Source organism: Mixophyes fleayi, chromosome 7, assembly GCF_038048845.1.
Source record: "Mixophyes fleayi isolate aMixFle1 chromosome 7, aMixFle1.hap1, whole genome shotgun sequence".
Taxonomy (NCBI): domain Eukaryota; kingdom Metazoa; phylum Chordata; class Amphibia; order Anura; family Limnodynastidae; genus Mixophyes; species Mixophyes fleayi.
The window spans coordinates 100,657,957-100,681,142 of record NC_134408.1 but is presented as its reverse complement, the minus strand read 5'-3'; the positions used below and the strand labels follow the sequence as shown (position 1 = coordinate 100,681,142).

The 23,186-nt window shown below is 36.3% G+C and overlaps 1 protein-coding gene across 5 annotated transcripts in view; it reads right to left on the bottom strand.

Annotated features, from left to right (window-relative positions):
- Positions 1-2,376: 2,376 nt before the first annotated feature.
- ADAM23 (ADAM metallopeptidase domain 23) overlaps positions 2,377-23,186 on the bottom strand; it is a 186,340-nt gene continuing 165,530 nt past the window's right edge. For 4 of the 5 annotated variants that reach the window (XM_075180208.1, XM_075180210.1, XM_075180209.1 and 1 more), the window contains exons 25-26: positions 20,517-20,607; positions 2,377-3,227 (exon numbers count right to left, since the gene is read on the bottom strand). In XM_075180208.1, the coding sequence (XP_075036309.1) occupies positions 3,182-3,227; positions 20,517-20,607 (137 nt within the window). In that variant the 3' untranslated portion in view covers positions 2,377-3,181. Of the gene's footprint in view, positions 3,228-20,512; positions 20,608-23,186 lie in introns of those variants that run through there. The other variant, XM_075180213.1, reaches the window with a different exon arrangement.

The window sequence follows — 23,186 nt, the reverse complement described above, 5'->3', positions numbered from 1 at the left end:
AAGGTAGTGTTATCCAAAGTAACCAATCAGATTTTTTTTATTAATTTCTAAATGAATAGACTAATTACAATTATAAGTTGTTTGGCTGATGTAGCACTACTGTTTCCTGCTTGTAAGATCAATCAGTTAATATTTTAAAATCGGTGTTTTCTAGTGTAAAACATAGACAAAGTAATCGATTCAAATAATTAAATTTAGCAAAAAGTTTTGGATGGCAAATATATTATTGCACAGTGCCCAAAGATGACTTTCAACTTACTTCAGTTGGGGGAACAATATCCCACAAAATAGAGATTATGATTATTACTGTTTAATCATATTATTGACTGCAGTACAGAGAATGTAATCATTCACATCGGTTCCTGTCCCATTGGAGCGCATGTGGGCACACAGCATAAACATTAAAATACCAGAATTGAAAGAATTCGGTAAGTAGTAAAGACTACTGCAAGAAAACAACATATCAAACTATAAATAAACTATACTTTTTTAGATGGAACTTTAAAAGAGAAAATAGCTTTTTTAATCGATGCCCACAGTTAAGAAAGGGGTAATGTACATGTGTATCATGGAGAGGTCAGGGTATTTTCCCTAGAGCGACTAAACATTGTCTTGTCAATTTCTATCTTCCACAACTTCGTAGTTTAATTTTGTTGAGTGTTTCCTTAAATCTGTGTACTAATAATTTGTAGCATGTTACCCAAATAAATACATATGGAGAATATATTCTTAGTTTGAAATTTATTTATTCTATAAACTGCTATTAAAGGAACAATTTTTGCCCCTATATTTACATTCATGTGCTTAGGGATCAGCATATATCTATGGTTTAATATGGCTGTATTTGTATCATTACAGCACTTTGATTAGTGGACATAAAAAGTAAATAAATAGTTTGATTGGATCTCTGGAACTTGATCGAAGTTAATTTGCCATGAAATCAAAGGTTTTGGGCAGCATTTTCATTAAATGCAAATGGGTGAGTGCTTCCACAGTGGGTATTAAGCCATCAGTACCACCTTCACCATGACCTTGTAAACTTTGTTCTCCTCAATAATACCGACTTAAGTATTTACTTGCCAATATGTGTTAGGAAACCTTCAGACATCAGACCTTTATTTAGAGCAGTGTTTCTCAACTCCAGTCCTCAGGACCCCCTAGCAGTACATGTTTTCCATATCTCCTTGCTGGAGCACAGGTGTATTCATTACTGACTGACACAGTGTAGCAGGTGGTATAATTATTTCACTGGTCATCTGGCAATCCTGCACTATTAGTGGGTCCTGAGGACTGGAGTTGAGAAACACTGATTTAGAGCTTACACCAAGTAGTGTCTCAATTGAATTACTTATACCAAGGTGTATGTGGCGTCAGTCTCGGCTTATCATATGCCACTTAGATAACAAATCAAAAATAGTGAAACTGACAGTTTTTACCAAAATATCTAAAATAACATTATATCCTTGACTGACATTACTAAGCATCTCCTCTGCCAGAGGCCCTGAGGACAACATTAATATGGGATATTTTACCATTTACTTGTGAAATAAAAAAGTACATGGTATTATGACTATCATGAATATTTCCCTTGGAGACCGCTAAATGTGAGTTTTACAAACTCAATTATATTACACCTTAAAAATATTTATCTATACATCTAGGTAAGGAATAAACATTTGAAGAAAGTTTAAAAATGGGATAGACTTCTTAATTACATATATGACTTTCAGACAATATGTCTGATTATATGATGCAGCAGTGACAAAGCAAAATGCATTAAATGTATTTACACACTGACTTTCCCAATCTTGAGATATATATATATATATATATATATATATATATATATATATATATATATATATATATATATATATATATCTATATATATATGTTTTAGAACATGCACACACTTCACACTTTCTCAATAAATGACAAGGTTATGCAAAGACTTACATATTTACATGCACGTAGGAGGAACGATGTGGTAAAAGAAATGTGCATATGAGCTTGGCACTTTAGTGAATAATTTGAGTATGTAGCTATATTTCTATTTTCATACAATATGTACAAAATTTCCATGAAATAAACAATGGAACTTAATCATACTTAGAATTCATAAATACATATCAATTTACAGTATATACTTTAATAAAGGTGTACGTTTTTGGTTTCAAGCATACAAACCGTAGATCACACCTGTGTTGTGCCAAAATTTTCTGCATGTACATGCTCAATCTTCCTTATTTATGTATGCAAGCCCAGCGTGCCTACCCTACATGCTAGAAAAAGTGGGGGCAAATTCTATATATATATATGTATAAAACGTATGTGATATATATATATATATATATATATATATATATATATAACACATACATGTATAAATATATGCATGTATTTATATTATTTTAATGTATTATTTTTACATACGCATAAAGCTTTTGTTGTCAGAAAATCTTTCAATACATTTGATGTTTTAAAGTCTTCTATTTTCATATATACATGTCCTTAATGTGTTGTTGTTCATTGTATGACTTCATGTCCACTCTGCCAATGCAGAGAAATCATGGCTTGGTTTTCAGCAAACGTTTGGTTCTGGGTTGAAGGACTGCAGTGCCCTTAATAAAGTGGTCTGATAAAAAGTCATTTCTCCCACGTCCCTCTTCTTTTTTTCCATCTTCTATTTTTTGGGGTGTTGCTGAAGGTTGGCTCAATAGCAACATTTGGGCTATGTTTTTTATTTGTTTGTTTTAGCAATGTGCCATGCAGCTTTGCTCATTTTTGAAAAAGAAAAAAAGTTTTTATCATGCCTTGGATTTTCTCCAGTGTTCATTGAGAAAAGTTAGTCATGCTAAAGTCAGATGATTCTTATTGAGCGCCAACCAGTGACAATTAAGATGTTTCCCATATTAAACCCTACATTTTCTGAAAAACTATTGCACTTGTATTTCTATTTTTATTTGATATAATGTCATGTAAGCAGAACAGGATTTCAAAGAACTATATCCATTGAAAAGCCTTTATATTTTGTAGAAAAAGGCCAATGAGAATTATATCAAAATATCAAAGGCTCGACTTTTAAGGTAAATGGATGAGATGGAGTGGAGATTTCCTATGGAAATGATCTTGTAGTCCTTGACCAAATAGTGCACGGCAAGCAACGTCCATCTGAGTCGCCTCATATTCCAGACTGAGATGGGTCGTATCTTCTCTTTTTGACATTTCTTCCCGAACACATCATGAGAAGTGGAATGCAAAAAGAAAACCAGAGAATTATTAGTTATATTTAAAAACAACACAAGTAATGGCGGTGTCAATGGTAAGGAGTGCAGGTTACCACGAGGCAAAGTTGTGTAAGTAATCTTAGAATTTAACCAAAGTTTTACAGGTCCTTTGTTGTATCATTATCCTATAAGTAGTGTTACTGTTATACTTTCAGGAAGTATATCAGGTGTAGAGTAGTACTATGTGAGCCAATTCAAAGTAAATAGTAATTTTAGAGGGTTTTTGAAAAGACAACCTTGCTGATTGGCGAACGCTGCTCTACCATAGAAACCAATCTTTACTTACATTAAAATTTTGTCAATAGGTACAGAGACAATGCACATCAAGGGGAATGGAGTCATCAAATGGTTAGTAAAGAAATTGCAGCTATGCGTTCTTTGTTAATATGGTTAAGTACACAACGCACTGATGTCCATTCTCCTTACACAGTGGAAGTTCTTACTAAAATATAGCATGACTTTACAAGGCAACAACGAACATTTGGTGCAACCTCCCCATAATCTGGCTTTATGTGGGGCATCAAGCACAAGGGCTCATGCATTCAGTCTGGTAACACTTGGCATATGCACTACTACCGCCACCAGGCCGGCATGCAAAAAAACACAGAACAGTAGTTTCAAAATATGCAAATGCAGCCATGTGTTCTGTGAAACACTTGAGAATATTTTCATCACTCATTAAAACAAAAAAAAGTGGTCTTTAATACATCTTTAATTATGTTACAAGATAAATGCAGGCAGTTGTAGTCATTATATGTGAGCTGATACAAGCAAAGATACGTAATATATAGCAGTTGTTCCAGTAGCCATATAATAAAATAAAAGTCAGAACCACGCAATACTTTACTATGCAATTTATGCATTTTGTTACACTGCATTTTAGAACGTAAGACAGAATTCTTAATGCAATAATTAAAACTTCAGAATTGTATGTTTTAGACCAGTTAGTTTGACCAGCCCAAAATTACTTGATAACTTTATGCACAAACTAACTTCAATTAATAGAAGCTTGAAATCATACAAGTCTTGTTATTTTTACATCAAAATAGAAATGTCATGTAACAATCCTGACTCCTGGCAATGCTACGCTAGTTGTTACATATAAAGAAAATATGTCATTTTCAATATGTATTTTACATATGTAAAAGTTTATATCAAAGTTCTACAACATCACAGTAAACTTGAAATATCCATCAATATTGTAAAGATTTGAATAATATTAGCAGGTAGCATAATGTATGGAAAAGTTCTTCTACTTACAAAAATTGAGCCCATTTGTTTTGTACATAAAAATGTATCCAAAGCTACGTATCACTGACATGTTAAACAAGAATGCCTTAATTAAATGAAGTATTTATACATTTAACCAAAACTAGCTCTATCCAGTATGCTATTCTGCCTCTTTGATGTCAAGTACCATATGTCATAAGATGCTGAGGGATAGATTCAATTTTCCCTCACGCCCCATAGAGATACGAGGAGAAAATGAAGATTGATTTCTTACCGAATTGGTCTGCAATGTGCACAGCCAGACATTGAGGCGATATCAGGTGACAATTCACAGCTATATGAACCTGCCCCTTACACTAGATACACACTACAGGCTGTTCACCCAATCATGGTGCCAACCACACGATAAACGACCGTTAAGTCTGATATTTCATTAGTGTGTACGCTGACTTGATCAAGTTTTATCGTAAGCACATTGTAAATTTTCATTTGCTTTTATAAATGGACAAAAAATCTCCATAAGCGATGGAACAATGTCGGGCAAATTCTGAAGTATGTATGCACTGACAGCCAGCAGTGTAGGTAGATCTCCATAGAGTTTACAGAGTCACAATCATTTCAGCAGATGTTATGACAGATGAAGAGCACAGATCTGAAGGTAAATTGTGTAAAATTGTGTAAGTGTGTAGGCATGAATCGGCATGCTGATTGGGACTTTCAGCTGTTGGTAGAATCGTTAAAAATACTGAATTGGGAGACATTTTCTGCAGTGTGTGTGCCTATCTTTATAATGGGGAGCTACTCTGTATAAATTACTCAAGAGCAGTGCAGAAAATGTATTCTTTATGGCCACACTTACACAGGACTTTACCTCAACCTCTTGTCAACCAACCCCCATCCTCAAGAACCCCTCCTCACATTCCTCAACCTCTGTTTGCAGCTTACATCTACATTTGTGGCATTAACCGAGCAGTGACTAACAATGACTGAATGAAAAGAGGTACTGATGAGGTGCAAGTATCCATTCTGCCCTGTACCAACTGTCAGACGCCGCACTGCTACTAGAGAAATTAGAGGAGGAAGAGATGATTGGTGTATAAGTGACTTTGTCATTCTGCCTTATACTGGAGTATCACAACTGGCTGAGGAATGGATGGGAAGCAAGAGCAGGCTGGTGAATAGTAGATGAGGTGGGAATCTAGGTCTCTACTGCTTCTACAATTTGGCTGTCTGATTTGAGACTCTCACTTCAACTCACATAAGGCACGGGCTTGCTCCTAGTACTTAAAAGGCATTTGTTGTTTACACACAGCGGAGGTAGCCAATTTGTTTAATATAGTAATATTTTTGAGAACATAGCCTATAAATTCCCCAGAAACTGGTGACATCACTGCGGACACTTCATACTCAGTATTCATCCAGCACTGGTGACTACTGAATTGTTAAGTTGCATTCTCATTTATATTGGTTATCGTCACTGGATGCTGCTTAACAGAAATGCTGCATGCAGATTGGTGGATTTACTCGCAAGGACATGTCTACTGATGTCACTAAAAGTTTAAAGGGGAATAAAAGACATGCTATGCTTTATTACATCTTTTGTTCTATATGAGTAGCAATTTAATCTGACATTGTAGGATGGTGACAGTGTCAATCTCTTTTATGCCAAATTTAATGAGTCATGTCATCTATCTTTATCCATGGCTTTATACAGAGTGCAATATAACCCATTAAATTAAGTAAAAAAAAATACAGGTCTCAGCCAATTCATATTACACTGTAATATTCCATCCCATTATCTTTCATAGACCTGAGATTATCTGCTTCAATATTGATTATCAACTAGTTTATCATGGTAAAAGTATCAGTGTAAATAGTAATCCCTTCCAACAGCATACAAAAAATTATACTCCTATCACAGTTACAGGAAGTGAGCAATATACATGGAACAAAATGAGACATTAGTAGATTGTTATCGTGTGTACACATTATAATGACATGTAGCATTTTCCCAATTTCCTGATTTTCTCTGTTTTGAAAAAAAAGCAGTTGTTCAAGAATATGACCACTGCTAAATCGGGATTACTAGTATCGGTTTCTTGTTATAGAGGCATGGACCATATGAGAACTTAAGAGAACATCTGAGAACTCAAATTATTGTATTAAAAGGACCTACAGTAAACACTGATGGATCTGTCCTCCAATATTGTACTGAACTTGCATTCAAAATGTTCTGTCTACTTGTGCTGTAAAGTTTATGAATTTACTATATTTAAGGGATATTCTTGAAGTAGTAGAATGTAACGTATTGTACTTTTAATGTAAAAAAACATTCAAATGCTATTTCAAATGTTAGCAGTGTGCTTTTTGCAGGAAAATGAAACTGCTTCATTTCAAAGAGTAAAGTATATCTCTAAAGAAGTTTGTTAAATGACATTATTGCCTGTCTTGAAACATGTTATGTGACATAAAGAGGCCTAGAAGGTTTACAGAGAAAACGATTGTGCTCTAGTTGGGAAAATATACCACACTACAAGATAAAACTATAAATATTGATTAAACTTTAAAATTACTTCTAGATTATTTTAACTAACATATTCTACAGACAGGAGGGCTTTGACATATTTTTATTTTCAGAAGCTTTTTGCTTTATGCTTTAAAGTTGTTCATTTAACTTTATTGCTGATCAATAGGACAGCCATATAATTGAAGAAGACAAAATAATAATTGCTATATAAAGCTAGCATTGACAAACACTATAATAAATAAATGAAAAATAGGTTTGTAAACATCAAATAGTTTAGTTTTCCTTGCTGACAAAAGAAAAATATGTTTGACTCATGACCTATGCATGCGAAAGAAGTTGCCTCTAGCTTAAGCACAATTTTTGTATACAATCTTCACATTTATTATTTAAAATATTGATATACACCACCCAACCTTGAAGGCAAGGTAATCCAGCCATAATTTGGGCATACCCATGATCATCCCATACAAGTCCCGATCTGCCAGTGTACCCAATCGGTAAAATATTACTCTGCACAAATTTCGAACTATTGGTTATGCCACTGTTTGAGTTTAAGAGATGACCCATGTAGTAAGTTCTCTTTAGGCTAGGTGTACAACACAATATAGTTCATTAAAATATCTAAACTTTATCCATTCCAGTAAAATGTGTGGTGATTACAGTCATTGACATGTTTTCCTCACATACCCTAAAGTGCTGTAAGATTATGTTCACATAAGCCATATTTATTTGGTGTCTCCTCCATTATATTTTTGACAAGGGACAGACAGAAGCTCCCACAGAGGTCATTGACCTCTGTGGACAGACAATTGTGCAAGGCACACTGCTATCTTATACTCAAGGTGGATGATAAAATAGAGGTAGGGTAAAGCAGAACATGTTTTAGTTTTGCAAATACTGCTCCACGACTTTGCTAAAGTAGACACATGAGCTTCTGTTTCTTCTCCACCTCTCAATGAAAAATGGAATGGTGGAGAGATGGCATTAAACAACACTCATGAGCACAGGTACTTGTATTTACTTGTTAAGTTACAGGTTTTCTGCACACAAGTTTCTATTTGATTGTTTCTGTAATTTTAGGATGTGTTAGAAAATGGACAGGTCTTTTCTTCCATTCAGATTTTTATTCAATAACCATTGAATATTTAGGTGGTGTAACCAAACAACTGACAAGACATATTAGACAACAGTTTAGGGTTTGTTTTCTGTATTATTCTCTGCAGCAGATCGGTTGAACTAAAAAAAGTGTTATCCAGGTTCATAGGAAGAACAAAAGGAAGGATTTTCTCCTTACTACAACTATAAAAGGATATCAGACTTCATAAAATTTAAACTATGGTTATATTTCATCTCCGCTGTAAAAGTCTACCACTTATCATTTATTTAAAGGACAAATTACATTAATTATAAAGATTTTTTTTTTTTATGAAGGACCCAAACACAGTACCTGAATATCTCCTTCTCTGCACTGAGGGATTCCTGATGAAATAAGGCATTAATATTTAATATTTGAATGTTCCACTGCCGTAACTATTGGTGCTGAACGTTTCAAATGTTAGTACATTGACAGGCTATAGACTAGGGATAGGCCCGACATTACACCCAACTATTATCAGCTCTTCACACCGGGTCTTCTTTTGTAGATTACCAATCCCACCAGTATATGGTAATGGTGTATTGAGAGAAGAACCCCAATACTCAGATATGGAGGAGTGAGCAAGACTATCAAAAGTGGAATTTTATTTTAATACTACTTATTGTTTATTTAGAATGTGCGAATGACCAGTTAAATATTTCAATTTATTTTGTGCTTATAAATAAATAAAATAAAGCAGCAACTCATCATTTATGATTGACTCACCTCACTCTTCAGGAAAGGCCAGCAAGCGAAATGTATCAATGCTTTTACCAAAAACTAACATTAGCCCTTTTATTAGTGTATTGTACTGTCTAAAAGACAGACTGTGGCTGAATCACTTATAAATAACTTATTGAATATTTTTTTTTTTAAATGAACAGCGCAGTGCGCCAATTTATATAATTGCAAACATACCGATTTTTGCATTGGTATGTATTTTGTATGGAAATGTATTGATTTCTGAGACAGTATTTCATGATATGTGTTTGTAACTTGTCTGGAAGAAATGTGTTTTCTGCACTGTCTGAAGGTAGGTAATCTCATGTTAATTAGAGCTTTTCATATCGAAACCAATGTGGCTAAATAAAAAGGTAAGGGAAGAAATGCAAAGGAAGAAGCGTGCATTTAAATTGTTTAAGTCTGAAGGGTCAGAGGAGTCCTTCCGTAGGTACAAGGAATGTAATAAAACATGCAAAAAAGAAATTAGATTGGCTAAATTAGAAAATGAAAGGCACGTTGCAAAAGAAAGTAAGACAAACCCCAAAAAGTTTTTTAAGTATATAAATGGCAAAAGGATTAAAAAAGATAATATAGGACCCCTAAGAAATGAGATGGGTAAATTGATAAATGATACTAAGGAAAAAGCAGAGGTATTAAACACGTTCTTTTCTTCAGTATTTACCAGAGAGGAACAAATGGCAGGAGTAATACATAAAAATGGAAATGAAACCATGCCATTAATTAATACTTGGTTGTCAGAGGAAGAAGTCCAAAGGCGACTGAAGAATATTAAGATGAATAAAGCTCCAGGTCCAGATGGCATACACCCAAGGGTCCTTATGGAGTTAAACTCGGAAATAGCTGGACCGCTATTCTTAATTTTCAGAGATTCAATCTCATCAGGCTCAGTACCAAGGGATTGGCGAATAGCAGATGTGGTGCCGTTATTTTAAAAAGGGGACGAGATCACATCCAGAGAACTATAGACCTGTAAGCCTGACATCAATAGTGGGGAAACTACTGGAAGGTATTTTAAGGGACAGTATTCAGGATTACTTGGTACGCAATAAAATTATTAGTGGGAATCAACATGGATTTGTGAGGGATAGGTCATGTCAAACTAATCTAATTAGTTTCTACGAGGAAGTTAGTGGGAACTTAGACCAGGGCAGGACAATAGAGGTGGTCTACTTAGATCTTGCAAAGCCCTTTGATACAGTACCACACAAGAGGTTGGTTTACAAAATAAGGGAACTGGGTCTAGGAATCAAAATTTGTACTTGGATCGAAAACTGGTTAGAGAATAGGGAACAGAGAGTTGTGATAAATGGAACATTTTCTAATTGGTCAAAAGTCTTAAGTGGAGTACCTCAAGGTTCCGTGCTGGGACCACTCCTTTTTAATATATTTATTAATGACCTTGGTGATGGTTTAGAGAGTAAAGTTTCTATTTTTGCAGATGACACTAAACTCTATAAGGTAATAAAATCAGAGCAAGATGTAGCTTCTCTACAGAGGGACTTAAATAAACTGGAGGATTGGGCGGCCAAATGGAATATGAGGTTTAACACAGATAAATGTAAGGTTATGCATTCAGGGATCAAAAACAAGAACGCAATCTATAAATTAAATGGAATTAATTTAGGAGAATCTATATTGGAAAAGGATTTGGGAGTGCTCGTAGACAGTAGACTTAGCAATAGTGCTCAATGTCAAGCAGCAGCTGCAAGGGCAAACAAAGTATTGGCATGCATAAAAAGGGGCATAGATGCAAGGGAAGACAGTGTAATTTTGCCACTGTATAAATCGTTGGTAAGACCTCATCTTGAATATGCAGTACAGTTCTGGGCACCACTCTATAAAAAAGATAATTTGGAACTAGAATCGGTTCAGAGAAGGGCGACAAAATTGATAAAGGGTATGGAGTCATTAAGGTTTGAGGAAAGGTTAGCCAGTTTAGGCATGTTTACTTTAGAAAAGAGGCGTCTAAGGGGAGATATGATTACTATGTACAAATACATTAGGGGTCAATACAGAGAGCTTTCATGGGAACTTTTTACCCCAAGGACCATACACAGGACACGTGGTCATCCCCTAAGGTTAGAGGAGAGGAAATTTCACAACCAGCAAAGGAAGGGGTTCTTTACAGTAAGGGCAGTCAAGATATGGAATTCATTGCCAGGGAAGGTTGTGATGGCAGATTCAATAGATATGTTTAAGAAAGGGTTAGACAATTTTTTAGCGGAAAGGTGTATCCAGGGATACGACCGTTAATTTAAAATGAAGGATGGTAGTGGATATAAAGTAAAAATAGGACTGCCATATTGAGTCTGGGGGGATTTTCACAATTGAAACAGATTGGCGTTTGCTTACTCTGGATTAATTTCAAATATAAGTGCAGGATCGCAGGAGATCCAAAATAGGTTGAGCTTGATGGACTGGTGTCTTTTTTCAACCTCATCAACTATGTTACTATGTTACTATGTATATCAGTGTCCGACACTTTTTCAGCCTGAAAGCACAGCAGGATGTCATACCCATTTGGTCCTCTATAGTTTTTCTTCCTGTATCTTAGAACTCATCTGAACAATGTAGACTAGGATGAAAATAATTTAGGATAGCAGATTGATGTGAATTTTGTAAGTTAATTGCGCTAACTCCAAGGTTAGAGAATTTATTGCATTCTGATGCTAATTATAGAATTTAATATCTCAGATGTTGCAGTACTAACTGGGATCAGGGTGCTGGGTTACCCTCGCCCACATAAATGTCAGAATCTGTATAAAAGAGCACTGTTTATCATGTAATGTATCATTCAATCTGTAACTTTTGGATCGCTAGTACCTCAAACTAGTGTGTAACTGTCCTTATAAGGGCTACTTGAGCTAATAAAACATCACTGCTTCAAGATCCTGTTTTGACACCTACTACTTGCGGCAATTTCTGAGACCTACAGATTAGACCAATCTAATCCATTATCCTGCTGTTCTGAGGTTGGGACCCAGCATCCAGTACCAACGCTATGCCCGCTACCCCGCAGCTCTAAAGGAAGAGATCAGGTGTACCAGCCCAGGTGCCCTGCAAGGGGGTACAATAGCCAAGACATTTATCCAGAAGGATCGGTTCTAGGTGCCGGCGAAGGAGCCTAGTGGTGGCAGCAGCAAGACCTTCCTATTGCACAATTTGGGATAAAGAAAGGAGACGGTTGCAAGGCAAGCCCAGCTGGCCCCCAGCAACATGAACAAGGTGGCATAAGAGGTCCATCCTGTCACACAGACAATTTCTTTAAATATAAAAGTTACTAATTAAATTCAGTCACGCATAGACTTTTATGAGTATCAAGTTTTGTTCCTTTTTAACATGATTGTGATAAGTCATCCTATATATATATACAGTACTTATATGGCTGCAGAGTTTTTCAGTTGGCACACCTTTCAGCACTGAAGCTCATCCCAAGTCACGGGTCACCTGTTCGCTGAGTCAGAGCCCTCCCTCTATATACATAATAGCAGAGGAAGGAGCAAGGTTTTGCTGTAAATGAGAATGCTGATATGAGGGGCATTCCAAAGCCTTTATGGTCACTGCATATTATGTCGTATGACTGTGGTTGCCATGGTAGTCCCATGGCACTTAGCAAACTATAATTCATTATACCACAGTGATTTATACTAAACATCACACACATTATAAATTTTTCATGGAATCACAGCTTTAAACTATAATTGCAGGAAACATTGCCTGTTTAATGCCCTATGTTTTTCTGTTCCCCAAAATCTGCTAGATATCTGCGTCATTACAGAGACACCCACTGTGATAACTAAATCAGCCAAGGCTCTCTGATGATTTAAGTTATGTGACTTTTAAGGACTGGATGTATCAGATGAGTAACTGCAGTAATTTCTGTCTACAGTTGTCCATGGCAAAGCTGATGTAAGAGCAAACTAACCTTAGTGGAAGTAGGCCTCATAGCAATTGAACCACGTGCTATACATAGAGTTGCATCAATGCTTAGTGTAAATTGCATAAATGGCATGTACCCAATACCAAACAGGTCTTTTATTCTAACTTGCACTGATTGAATCAAGTGCTTAATTGGCTGCAATAGGATGTTACAAACTTGTAATATGTGCAATGTGTTAAGCCTTTGCTGTATGCACTCTTGTGTAATAGCTAAATGCAGCAAAAGCACTCAGAAGATGGCTAACACTCAATGTAATTGAAGACATTGAAGCAAAATCACCATTTCCACTGCTACCTGTACCAATATAAAATATATGATCACTTCTCTGTAAGTATGAATAGTTATGACAAATTCGATGCAAGGATTATAATGCACTAAGTATTACCCTCCAGGGACTATTTGACTGTTACAGCAATTGCCTTTCATTGAAACAGTTGCCCTGTTTGTCAGGGTCCAGGGTTGATGATTGCAATACTGCCAAAAACATTGACTGCATTTTCTAATATTAATTAGACTTTGGAGTTTTGGACTTTATTGCATATTCAGGTGAGCTATCATATTTATAGAGATTCCTAAATGATGTATCCGTATAATATGACAGGGTCAACTATGATCTTTCAGTCTAACAGCTCCAATGGTAATACAGTTGGGACTGTCAACCTGCCAATGATGCTGCAAAGAAAGCCAACCTTTCAAACTGCCAAGATAATCATCTACAGCAACATGATAAGGTTGAAATAAAGATACAAGACCATCAGGATCAATCCTTCATAAATTTGATTCATCCATAGGAAGGCAAAAAATAATCCCAGTGCAAGAATTACCAATTTAGCCTCACAGGGAGAAAAATTCCTTTCTTTATAAATGGCAATATGTTTTCTGGATCAACCCATAATGTCATGTGCTTAGTATAGCTACATATACCATTTCTTGTAATAAACACATCCACTACATTCTAAATTATGTTAGTGAATTTGTAATTACCACTTCATGTGGTAAGAAATTAATGTGGTAAATTCCCCAATTTAACATCATTTAGATTAAGTACAATGCATTTGCAATGCAATTTTAGCTCATGTTAAAACGCAAGTAAAAATACTTGTAAAATGCATTCCGCTTATGTATGCATCAATTTTGTATTTAACATGCATTTAGATGCGTTCACAAATGAGATTAGTCTCTGTTTTATAAACATTTGTCTATGACGAAACGGGAAAATGCTATTTTTTCAAGCTAAACATGTGGAATGCATATTTATGTATTAACAGTTACTTATATAGCACCTACATAGTATGAAACTTTCCCCTATTCAATATGTGGGCTAACTAGTAACTTACATGCATTTGTCCTCCTTTTCATGCCGCCCATAGTTTTTATTCTCCTCTACAGCAGAATCCCCAGGTCCTTTTCCATTTCACATTTCCCCAATTGAATTCTACTTAATGTGTATGTGGTATAGTTATAACCACAACCTAGGGACCCAACACTTATCTACGTAACATTTTAATTTTGCCATTCACAGCCAAGTTTGCCATTTTGTCAAAATTGTTCTATAGCAAGTTATTTTCCTGCTCTGCACCAGTAACTCTACATAACTTAGTGTTATCAGCAAATATGGACACCTTACTTACTAGGCCATCTACAAAGTCATTGATAAAAAGATAATCATAAGTTTAGCTCTATCTGAATAGTTACATTTATAACTACCCTCTGCCTTCTATCTTTCAACTGGTTCCCTACCCATGTACATACTTTCCCGTAAACCCAGTGCTGTTATCTTGTGTACCAGTGTGTTATGTGGAACAGTCTTGAACACTATAGCAAAATCCAAATATATCACATATATGGCACTACCGAGATCCACTTTTTAACTTATCACAAATTTGTAAACTTATCACTTTTAAAATTAAAAGGTCAACATGTCCAAAACAGAGCTTATTATCTTCCCTTCTGCCAGAGACACCCCCTACTCTTAAATCTCCCTCACTGTCAATAACACCCCAAATTCCTCAGTCTCCCAAGCCCGCTGCCTTGGTGTCAAACATGACTCGGCCCTCTGATTTATCCAGACTCTCTCCCAGTCCTGTCCACTCCACCTTAAAAACATTGCCAGAATACACCCTTTTCTTATTTAACATGCCACCAAAATTTTTATCCATTCTCTCATCATCTCCCATTTTGACTATGGCAACCACCTGCTATCTGGCATTCCTGACACCCATATATCCACACTTCAATCCATCCTAAATGCTGCTGCAAGACCGATCTTCCTCTCTCACCGCTCCAAATTGCCATGGTATAACTTCGAGGGTGCTGCTGACTGATATAGACACTACTAGGCAGGGAGGCGCGAAGTCTAATGCACCCCCGATATTCACCAGGGACCCCCGCAAGGAGGTTTGGGCTTGGCTGTATGAGGTACGCAGGTCGCGGTTCTCCCAGCTAGTTAACAGTGCAGTGGGAGAGAGCAGGAATGGTCGTACAGTTCGGGTCAGGTGCCAATCGGTAGCGCAGTACAAGGGGAGATCCAGAGGGAAGGTCAGAAACGAGCAGAGGTCAGAATTCAGGTAATCAAATGGAGCCAAATCGCAGGACAGAGAGAGAGAGAGGTCAGGAACAAGCCAGGAGTCAGGAACAAATGGATAATAATAGGAGCAGGTAAGCAGTAGATAGCACGCTGGAGTTGGTGAAACCAATACTCTGGCACAGATAGGTGGGAGGAGGTGCCATATAAAGCTAAACATTGCCCCTGACAGGTGGTGGATGATTTCAGCTGTCAGATGCACCTGACTGCTGACATGCCGAGAGCAGAAGCGTCCCGTTGCCTGGCAAGAGAACGCGGGCCTTCTGCGTATGCGCGCATGGCGAAAACCGGCGGTGCGGCCCGTTGCTAGGGACGTACTGAGCCAGGAGAGACAGGCATCTGCATATATGCACAGTGCGGGGACGACACACATCTGCTGCACCACTTTGCAAATCCCTACACTGGCTCCCTGTGTCCTCCAGAACCAAATTCAAATTACTCACACTTATCTACAAAGCCCTCAACAACCCTACCCCTGCATACATCTCAAATCTCATATCAAAATACTCTCCTTCCCGCCCTCTTAGATCTACCTCTCATCTGCGCCCAGTCTCGTCCCTCACTCCCGCCTACAAGACTTCTCCCATGCTGCTCCCCACCTATGGAATTCCCTACCACTCTCAATCAGACTTTCCCACAGCCTTCAAATCTCTTTGATGCTCTTTGAAAACCCATCCCTTTTTTTAGAGGTGACATTATCCTCGATAACACTATTCACGCTAATGCACCCTCACAACTATCCAAATCTCCACTCTGAACCACATTTGCTCCTCTTGTTTCAGCTGTGCCAGCTTCCACTTAGAATGTAAGATCTGTAATGAGCAGGGTCCTTCATACCCTTTGTTTTCATGTCTGCATTTATTTTGTCTACTTTGTTTGTCCGTTTTATGTATGTACTGTTTTCCCTAATGTACATCGCTGTGGAGCACTGTGGCACCTAATTATATTATTAATCTCTTCATAACAAACTAATCATATTTGTTAGGTATGAGTGACCCTTCATGAAACCATGAATTCCTTCAAATAATTTATCCATGTTCCTTAATACATTCCCTATCTATAAGCTGGATGCCAGTCTTTATTTTCTCCACCTCCAGCACCATCAGGCAGTTGATCTCTGCTGCTGCAGCGTCACTGTTGTGAAGTCTCCTGCACCAATCCACCTTAGCTATGTTATTTAAATTAATTCTGCAATGGCTGGTTGCCAGTGTCTCTGCTTCCTCTAAAATTATGGAGCAAAAGCTGATGGCACAAGCCAACACAAGGAACAGAGTCTTACATTGCTTTTAGTTAAGCCAGAGAAAACCAAAACACAATTGTTAAAAAGAGAGGGACAGATGCTGTAACTTGCAAATGGTTGTTCAAAAAACCCAATGAGACATAATCCAAACATCTGAAATACAAATATAAAACGAGCTGCAAATGAAACAGCTTTAGTGGTGCATTACACATGATAGAGAAAGTAATTGTACGATTTACTCAAATATTATAATAGATCAGAAGACTTTATTTACACAAGCAATAGTAAATAACTCACAGATACTTCCCAGGTTATACAGTACCGTCTCTAACCACAATACAACTTACCACTGACTGTAGTATTTTATTACATTAGTGCTCTCGTATAAAACAGCTAATGCACTTCATTGGAAGCTAAAATGAAGTATATTTCAATTTCCCCATCCGTTAAATAATAACATGCACTTCAAGCTGTGTGCTAGGCCAGGCTAATGTGATTGAGGTTCTGCTACAGAATAAACGCATATTAGATGTATTTTCTCACATCAGTGAAAAAATAGAAATAGAAAATTATTTTATTGTTTAAGTTAAATGAAAAAAAAATACACATTGGGTGCAAAGATAAGATCTTCACTATAAACTAACTCTAGAATATCTGCTAGCATTCCACTTTACATTTCATAGAAATCTTTGTCACTTAAATGTAAAAACTTTCAAATAGGTCTTAGCACTCACTGAAATCGATCTTAAGTTGGAGATGTCCGGTATGTGCTAATTTTTGTAACTGCGCATGCCCCATGACAAATCAATGAACCGAGTCCTGCACAGCGCATTTCAAACATGTGAAAACTTCAACTCAGTGGAATTAACATTCATATTGTTGAATGGCTCAAAAAATGCTTAAAATGCATTTGTGATTTTGAAGCACTGAGCAGGACTATATTTACAGACTTGAAGGGTAATACAGGGCAGAAATTTACCCGAAGTAACATAAATGCTGAGGTTGCATGGAGAAAGAAAAATATTGAGTATAGCAAGAGTTAAATTAGCATGTTGGATGGGTCCAAAGTTCAGCCAATCAGCGGTGAGCAGTAGGGAGGGGCAATCCTTGGGGAAGAGTTATTAGATCAGGAAATATAGTTAACTTCCTCTTGCTCGTCTGGAACGTTCCCCACCCACCCAGGCCCTCTTTGTTATGTATTAGTGATGTGTGTTTGTCATGTCTGACGATCTAATTTCTCTTCCTAAGGGGTTTTAGTAGGTGGAAACCAGCCCAATCAGCGGCCATTAGGATACCTTTGAGTGGCGTGTTAGGCACTCTCCCCTAAAGGTATTGGGCAATTAGTGAGAATAACCCTTTGGGGTTAAGGGGCTCAGCTTAGGCAGGCGTGCCTCAGGTAATGAGCCAAATGGGGTAGATTGGCATCTAACGCCTAGAAGTGTCCCAATAATTCAGTCATAATTTACAGCTTACGCCTGTGGCCTGGGCTGATTGGTCTGCTTATATATGCCAGCTCTTTTCAATAAATTTATCTTTCAATGAATTCCTGACTTTTCATTTCACCAAAACAAGTCTCTGTATCATTATTTATAGGGGTAAGTTAACTTTTTCTAGGTAAGATTATAAGAAGGGAAAAATTTCAACCGATAAGTGGATTATGGAGACCTGCAAGTGCCTGCCTTTACCTCTCTTCCTTACTTCATCTCATACAGAGGCATATATGCAAAACACCCTCTATGTGAAACAATGCTCATAGATTGCATTTGTTATTTTAATAAAAGGTTCTATATGTTTCCGTGCCTTAGTAGGCATTTACGCCTTGTCTGCTAAACCCTACTGATCAGGGACAAGAAATTGTAAGCTGTTTCCAGCCCAGGGTTTCTAATTAGCCTCCTCACCGGAGTGTGGTCACATGACCACACAACAAATTTACTGAACACCTCAGAATGACTGACAAGTGTCAAAGCAGTGCAAGGTATAGAACAGTACAAACGGAAAGAAACAGGAAGGTGAGTGTAAAAGTGTTGCATGTCTTTAGAGTACACACAAAGAAGTGAAACATTTTTTTAAAAAAAGGCTCCAGGCTGAGAATAGATAACTTGGCCGCCCCCAACTTCTGAAGTGACTACAGTTCTAGGCATCTGAAACCTTTCTTTTAGCTAGAGGGAGCTAAGTTGTAAAAATTATGCCAGGGTGGAGTCATTCTGTAAGGGTATGTAAGCATTCTGGGTATATAATCGGAACTGTTTACTTCATACTTTAGAGAAGGGGATAACTGGGTCTGTCTAGAGTAATAGTAAAATAACACTCTACAGATGGTAGAGAAGGGACTGTGTACACACTGAAGAACAGAAAAAAGAAAAAAGTTGGTAAGCAGCAAACAAATACAGATTTGCCTCCATCTTCTAAAATTGCACTAGAATATTACAGAACCTGATTAGTTTACAGTACAACTGTTTCCGTTGTACCAATTTAAAAATGTCCCCTAACCACCGGAATCCTTTACATCTCTTCAGTGATGCCATAAATTATATTTTACAGAGCATAACATTGAACTAGGGGATATTATATGAATTTTAGTGCTGCATTGCAGAGCATAATATCTATGGGCCTGATTCATTAAGGAAAGGCACCCAAAATTTTTTTTAGCAACTTTGCACCTGGGCAAAAACATGTTGCATTGGAGGGGGAGGTAAACTTAAAATATAGGGACGGATCTATAGTTGGGATAAGGAATGTCCAAGATCAACTTCAAATGTCAGTGTAAAAATAAGGCTATAAAGTATTTGTGTGCTACATGAAAAAACAGCCAGTACTTTCCTTAAATACAAAATAATAAACTAATTTGCACCCCTCGAATTGTAACATGGTTTTGTCCAGGAAAAAACTCATTTTTTTGCCTTACTTTCCTTAATGAGTCAGACCCTATGTCCTTATGTGAAAATATGGCAGATTAACAGGAAACTCCATTTAATCTAATTTAGATGAGTATTGTATGTTAATTTAAATGAATATAATTTAAAATACATGACATTATGCTATCCTCTAAGTCCATGTTGTATAAGGGATAACTTAATGTACATAAATAACAGATCAGTATCTTTCTGTACATTTCTATTATATCACTTGTGAACATTTTTATAAATGTGTTTGCATTCTAAAGTAAGCTTGATAAAACATTGTCAGAAAAAATGCAAATTCTTTCATGTGTACACTTTACATAATCCTTGACATCACAGCAAGCTCATTACAGAAAATGGGACTAATAAAAGTATCACTTACACTGTCATTCGGTAAGTGAGAATCAATTAAATATACTTCCTTTAGCTAAAAGTTCCACAATAGACAACTGGTAGGATTGATGTCCCTATAGTACGTAGATGATGTTCTAGTAAAGTTACAGAACACCTATTTCTCCTTTATTTGCAAATATAAAAATGTTTTCAATTGCAATGTATCGGGAAATAGCATATTTTTAAATCAGTATGTGTTTGTGTGGTTTTTCATGTTTAAAACAAGGCTATTTCCATGCCTTAGAGTGAGGTTTTCATTTTATTGCTTGGGTTGACATTTTGCTTGTGCATGTTGTCAATGGGAAGCATTGTTTTAACGGGGTCAAGCAGAAGCTATATTTAACAATAGGGTTTATTTTTTTATTTTTTTATAAGCTTTATCTTATCACCCAAGTGATTTTTAATGGAAATAGTTTGGTCGTTTAGTATGTGTCTGACCAGGACCATGTAGCAGAAACTCAAATAGTTGTGATATACAGTAAGCAAAAAAGAGTAATGGCATAGCCATTGAAGAGAAGACATGCGTTGTTCCTTACTTAAAGCCCCATCCAGTCCCCCCAAGGACAATAGCTGCTACCAGGATGGCACCAGCGATGGACCCTATTATAAGGTTGGTAGCACTAGGACCTGTGGTAAAGGATTATGGGAAGAAAAACATAAGAACCAGCCACAAAAGGGAAACGCAGACAAATAATATCGTAGTCTGACGGAGGAAATACATATAGACAATAATCTCTGTTTGTACCTGGTCTAGTAAATGTAGTATTTTTTTATAATACATTTTCTGCAGTGGCCTCATTCATTAAGCTGTACATGCCAATAATCTGGCAGCACATTAATTTGCGGTAAAATAACTAGAGGATTTTTTAGGCTATAAAGCTTGCTTCTTTTTTGCAATAAGGCTGTAAAGGAAAATGCAATTTAGTAACTTTATTCATATTTCTTTTAGTGCTTTTAGGGCGTGCAACATCTCAGTAGGCAGAAAGAGTTAATGAAGTTTAAATGTAATTTACCGGATGTTACACTATTCTGAGTCTGAGAGATGGAGAAAGCATTGTTGACAAAGTAATTATTAAGAAGTACTAAATTGCTTTTATTTTGTTGAAGCTAATTAGACCACTAGAGTTTTTAAGTTCTAACATTTAAATTTCTCTGACGCTATATGAACTCTGTTTATTTTCATTTACACTTTAAAAAATTGAAACAGGGGTCTTCGTGAATTCAAGGAGGTAATTTAAACGTGTAAACATGTAAAAAACTACATTCGCATTGTAATATTCAAAACATCAAAGGAATCTGTTTAGCGTTTACAAACCATCAAACAACGTAAAGAGGCGAGCAGGCTTAAAAAAAAAGTGGTATAGTAGAGATCCTTTTGTGCAATTTTCTCTAAACAACATAGAGAACATTTGAAGAAAATTGGATGTCCCTATAATAATTAACCCATAGTAACACTTAGCATTTCCATAACCAAGTCACTTTGTAATTATGTGTAGACCTAACACTTTGTTTGTGGACATCATAGATATACATCTAGCTGCCATGAAGATTTACTACACTGAATCATTTTGACATGTGAATGAGTTAAAGGTGTTCTGCGCCGAAAATGTAGTATGTACCTTCCCCACTCTATAATGCTATTTATTTTTTTTGCCACTTACCTAGCCAGCAATGTCATTATTGCGCAACTTAGCACCACAGTGTTAGAGTGTAGCGAAGAGGCCAGGAGAGAGATGTATGGAAAGGCATATACAAAAAAAAGTAATTAACATTATTGGGGGAGGGAGAGATAGAAATGGGTGGAGGTAGGTACATTTTTTTGCTATGAGAATCACTTTAGTTTATCATCGCTGAAAGTATGTGTGCATTTGTTCACCACAAAACTACACATTGCAATACATTGCATGATTGGACAGTTACTGCATTTTAAATATTTAGTTTAGTTTTGTAAACTGTGTCAGAATGCAATGTGATGTTCAACAGCAGGGTATGTAACATCTATATAAGAGGACAATGAAATGTTCCACACTTATAAACATATGTGTCAACAGACACACTTTGTAGTAAATTAGTTGTATTTGCATATTCACTAAGTGAGCTAACATTGCTTAGTAAGAGAATAAATGGATCATAATATCTGTAAGTGTACAACCTTGGTTATAAAGATGCTCTATCAAACAAGTCAGTAGCTTATTAGTGACTTGTACAACACAATAAATCTGCCTCCTAGGTATCTACAGTAACTTCATTTTGGATATAACTTATACCTTAAAAAGAAAGAAACATGCAAACAGTGAGCGGATGGTACTCTATTGAAGCAAGGCTTTGGTGTCTTACTATAAATAAAAGTCTTGCAGAACTTACCTGTTGAAGACATATTTGGTACATACCATTATAACATCGGCTAACAAAAACAGTTCAATATTTGGGAAGCACAATAATAAATTATTACTCAATTAATAATGCAGACCTATACGACATACTAAGAGATACATGTTTAATACTGTTTTATTTATGATATGCTACACTCCATTAACTCAGATCTAAGTGTCTTCAGATTATAGGTAACAAGCTAAAATCTGATCTACTATGAAGATGTATTTATTCTTTTACTAAAATTACATTGTCCCCTTGGTGTCATTGCCTAGGATAACCACTGTTAAATTCCACAAACTAAAGACTATTATCATTACACAATGACAAAAACTTATCACTACATCTACAACAGATTACAAAAATCAAACTACACAAAGATGTCTTACACAGCACCTACAATGCTACATGAAACAAATGACTTCATCTCCAACAATAACTGCAAAACTACACAGAGACAAAATACAGTATACCATATCCAGACAACTTAGATATTACACACTATAACACTATGGTGTGCTAAGAGTTTTATAAATAAAATGCTAAATAAATTAACACATCTTAAACTCAATGTTAGACCATTCAATGATAGGGCTTGCCATATTACATATGATCATGACTAGGGGTAAATTATAATTATCAAGGAAATCCTTTAAATCTGGTTGGAAGTAAAGTTCGATTTCTTATATTTTGCATCTATCTAGTAAAACCAGGGTTCTGTCAATTGACTGTGACAACAAATATGCATAATTCAATGTGGCTCAGCTATGTGTTTCAAACTCTATGAATGGCAGCTGAAATGAAACTCCCCTCCTTACACTTAGAGCAAAATG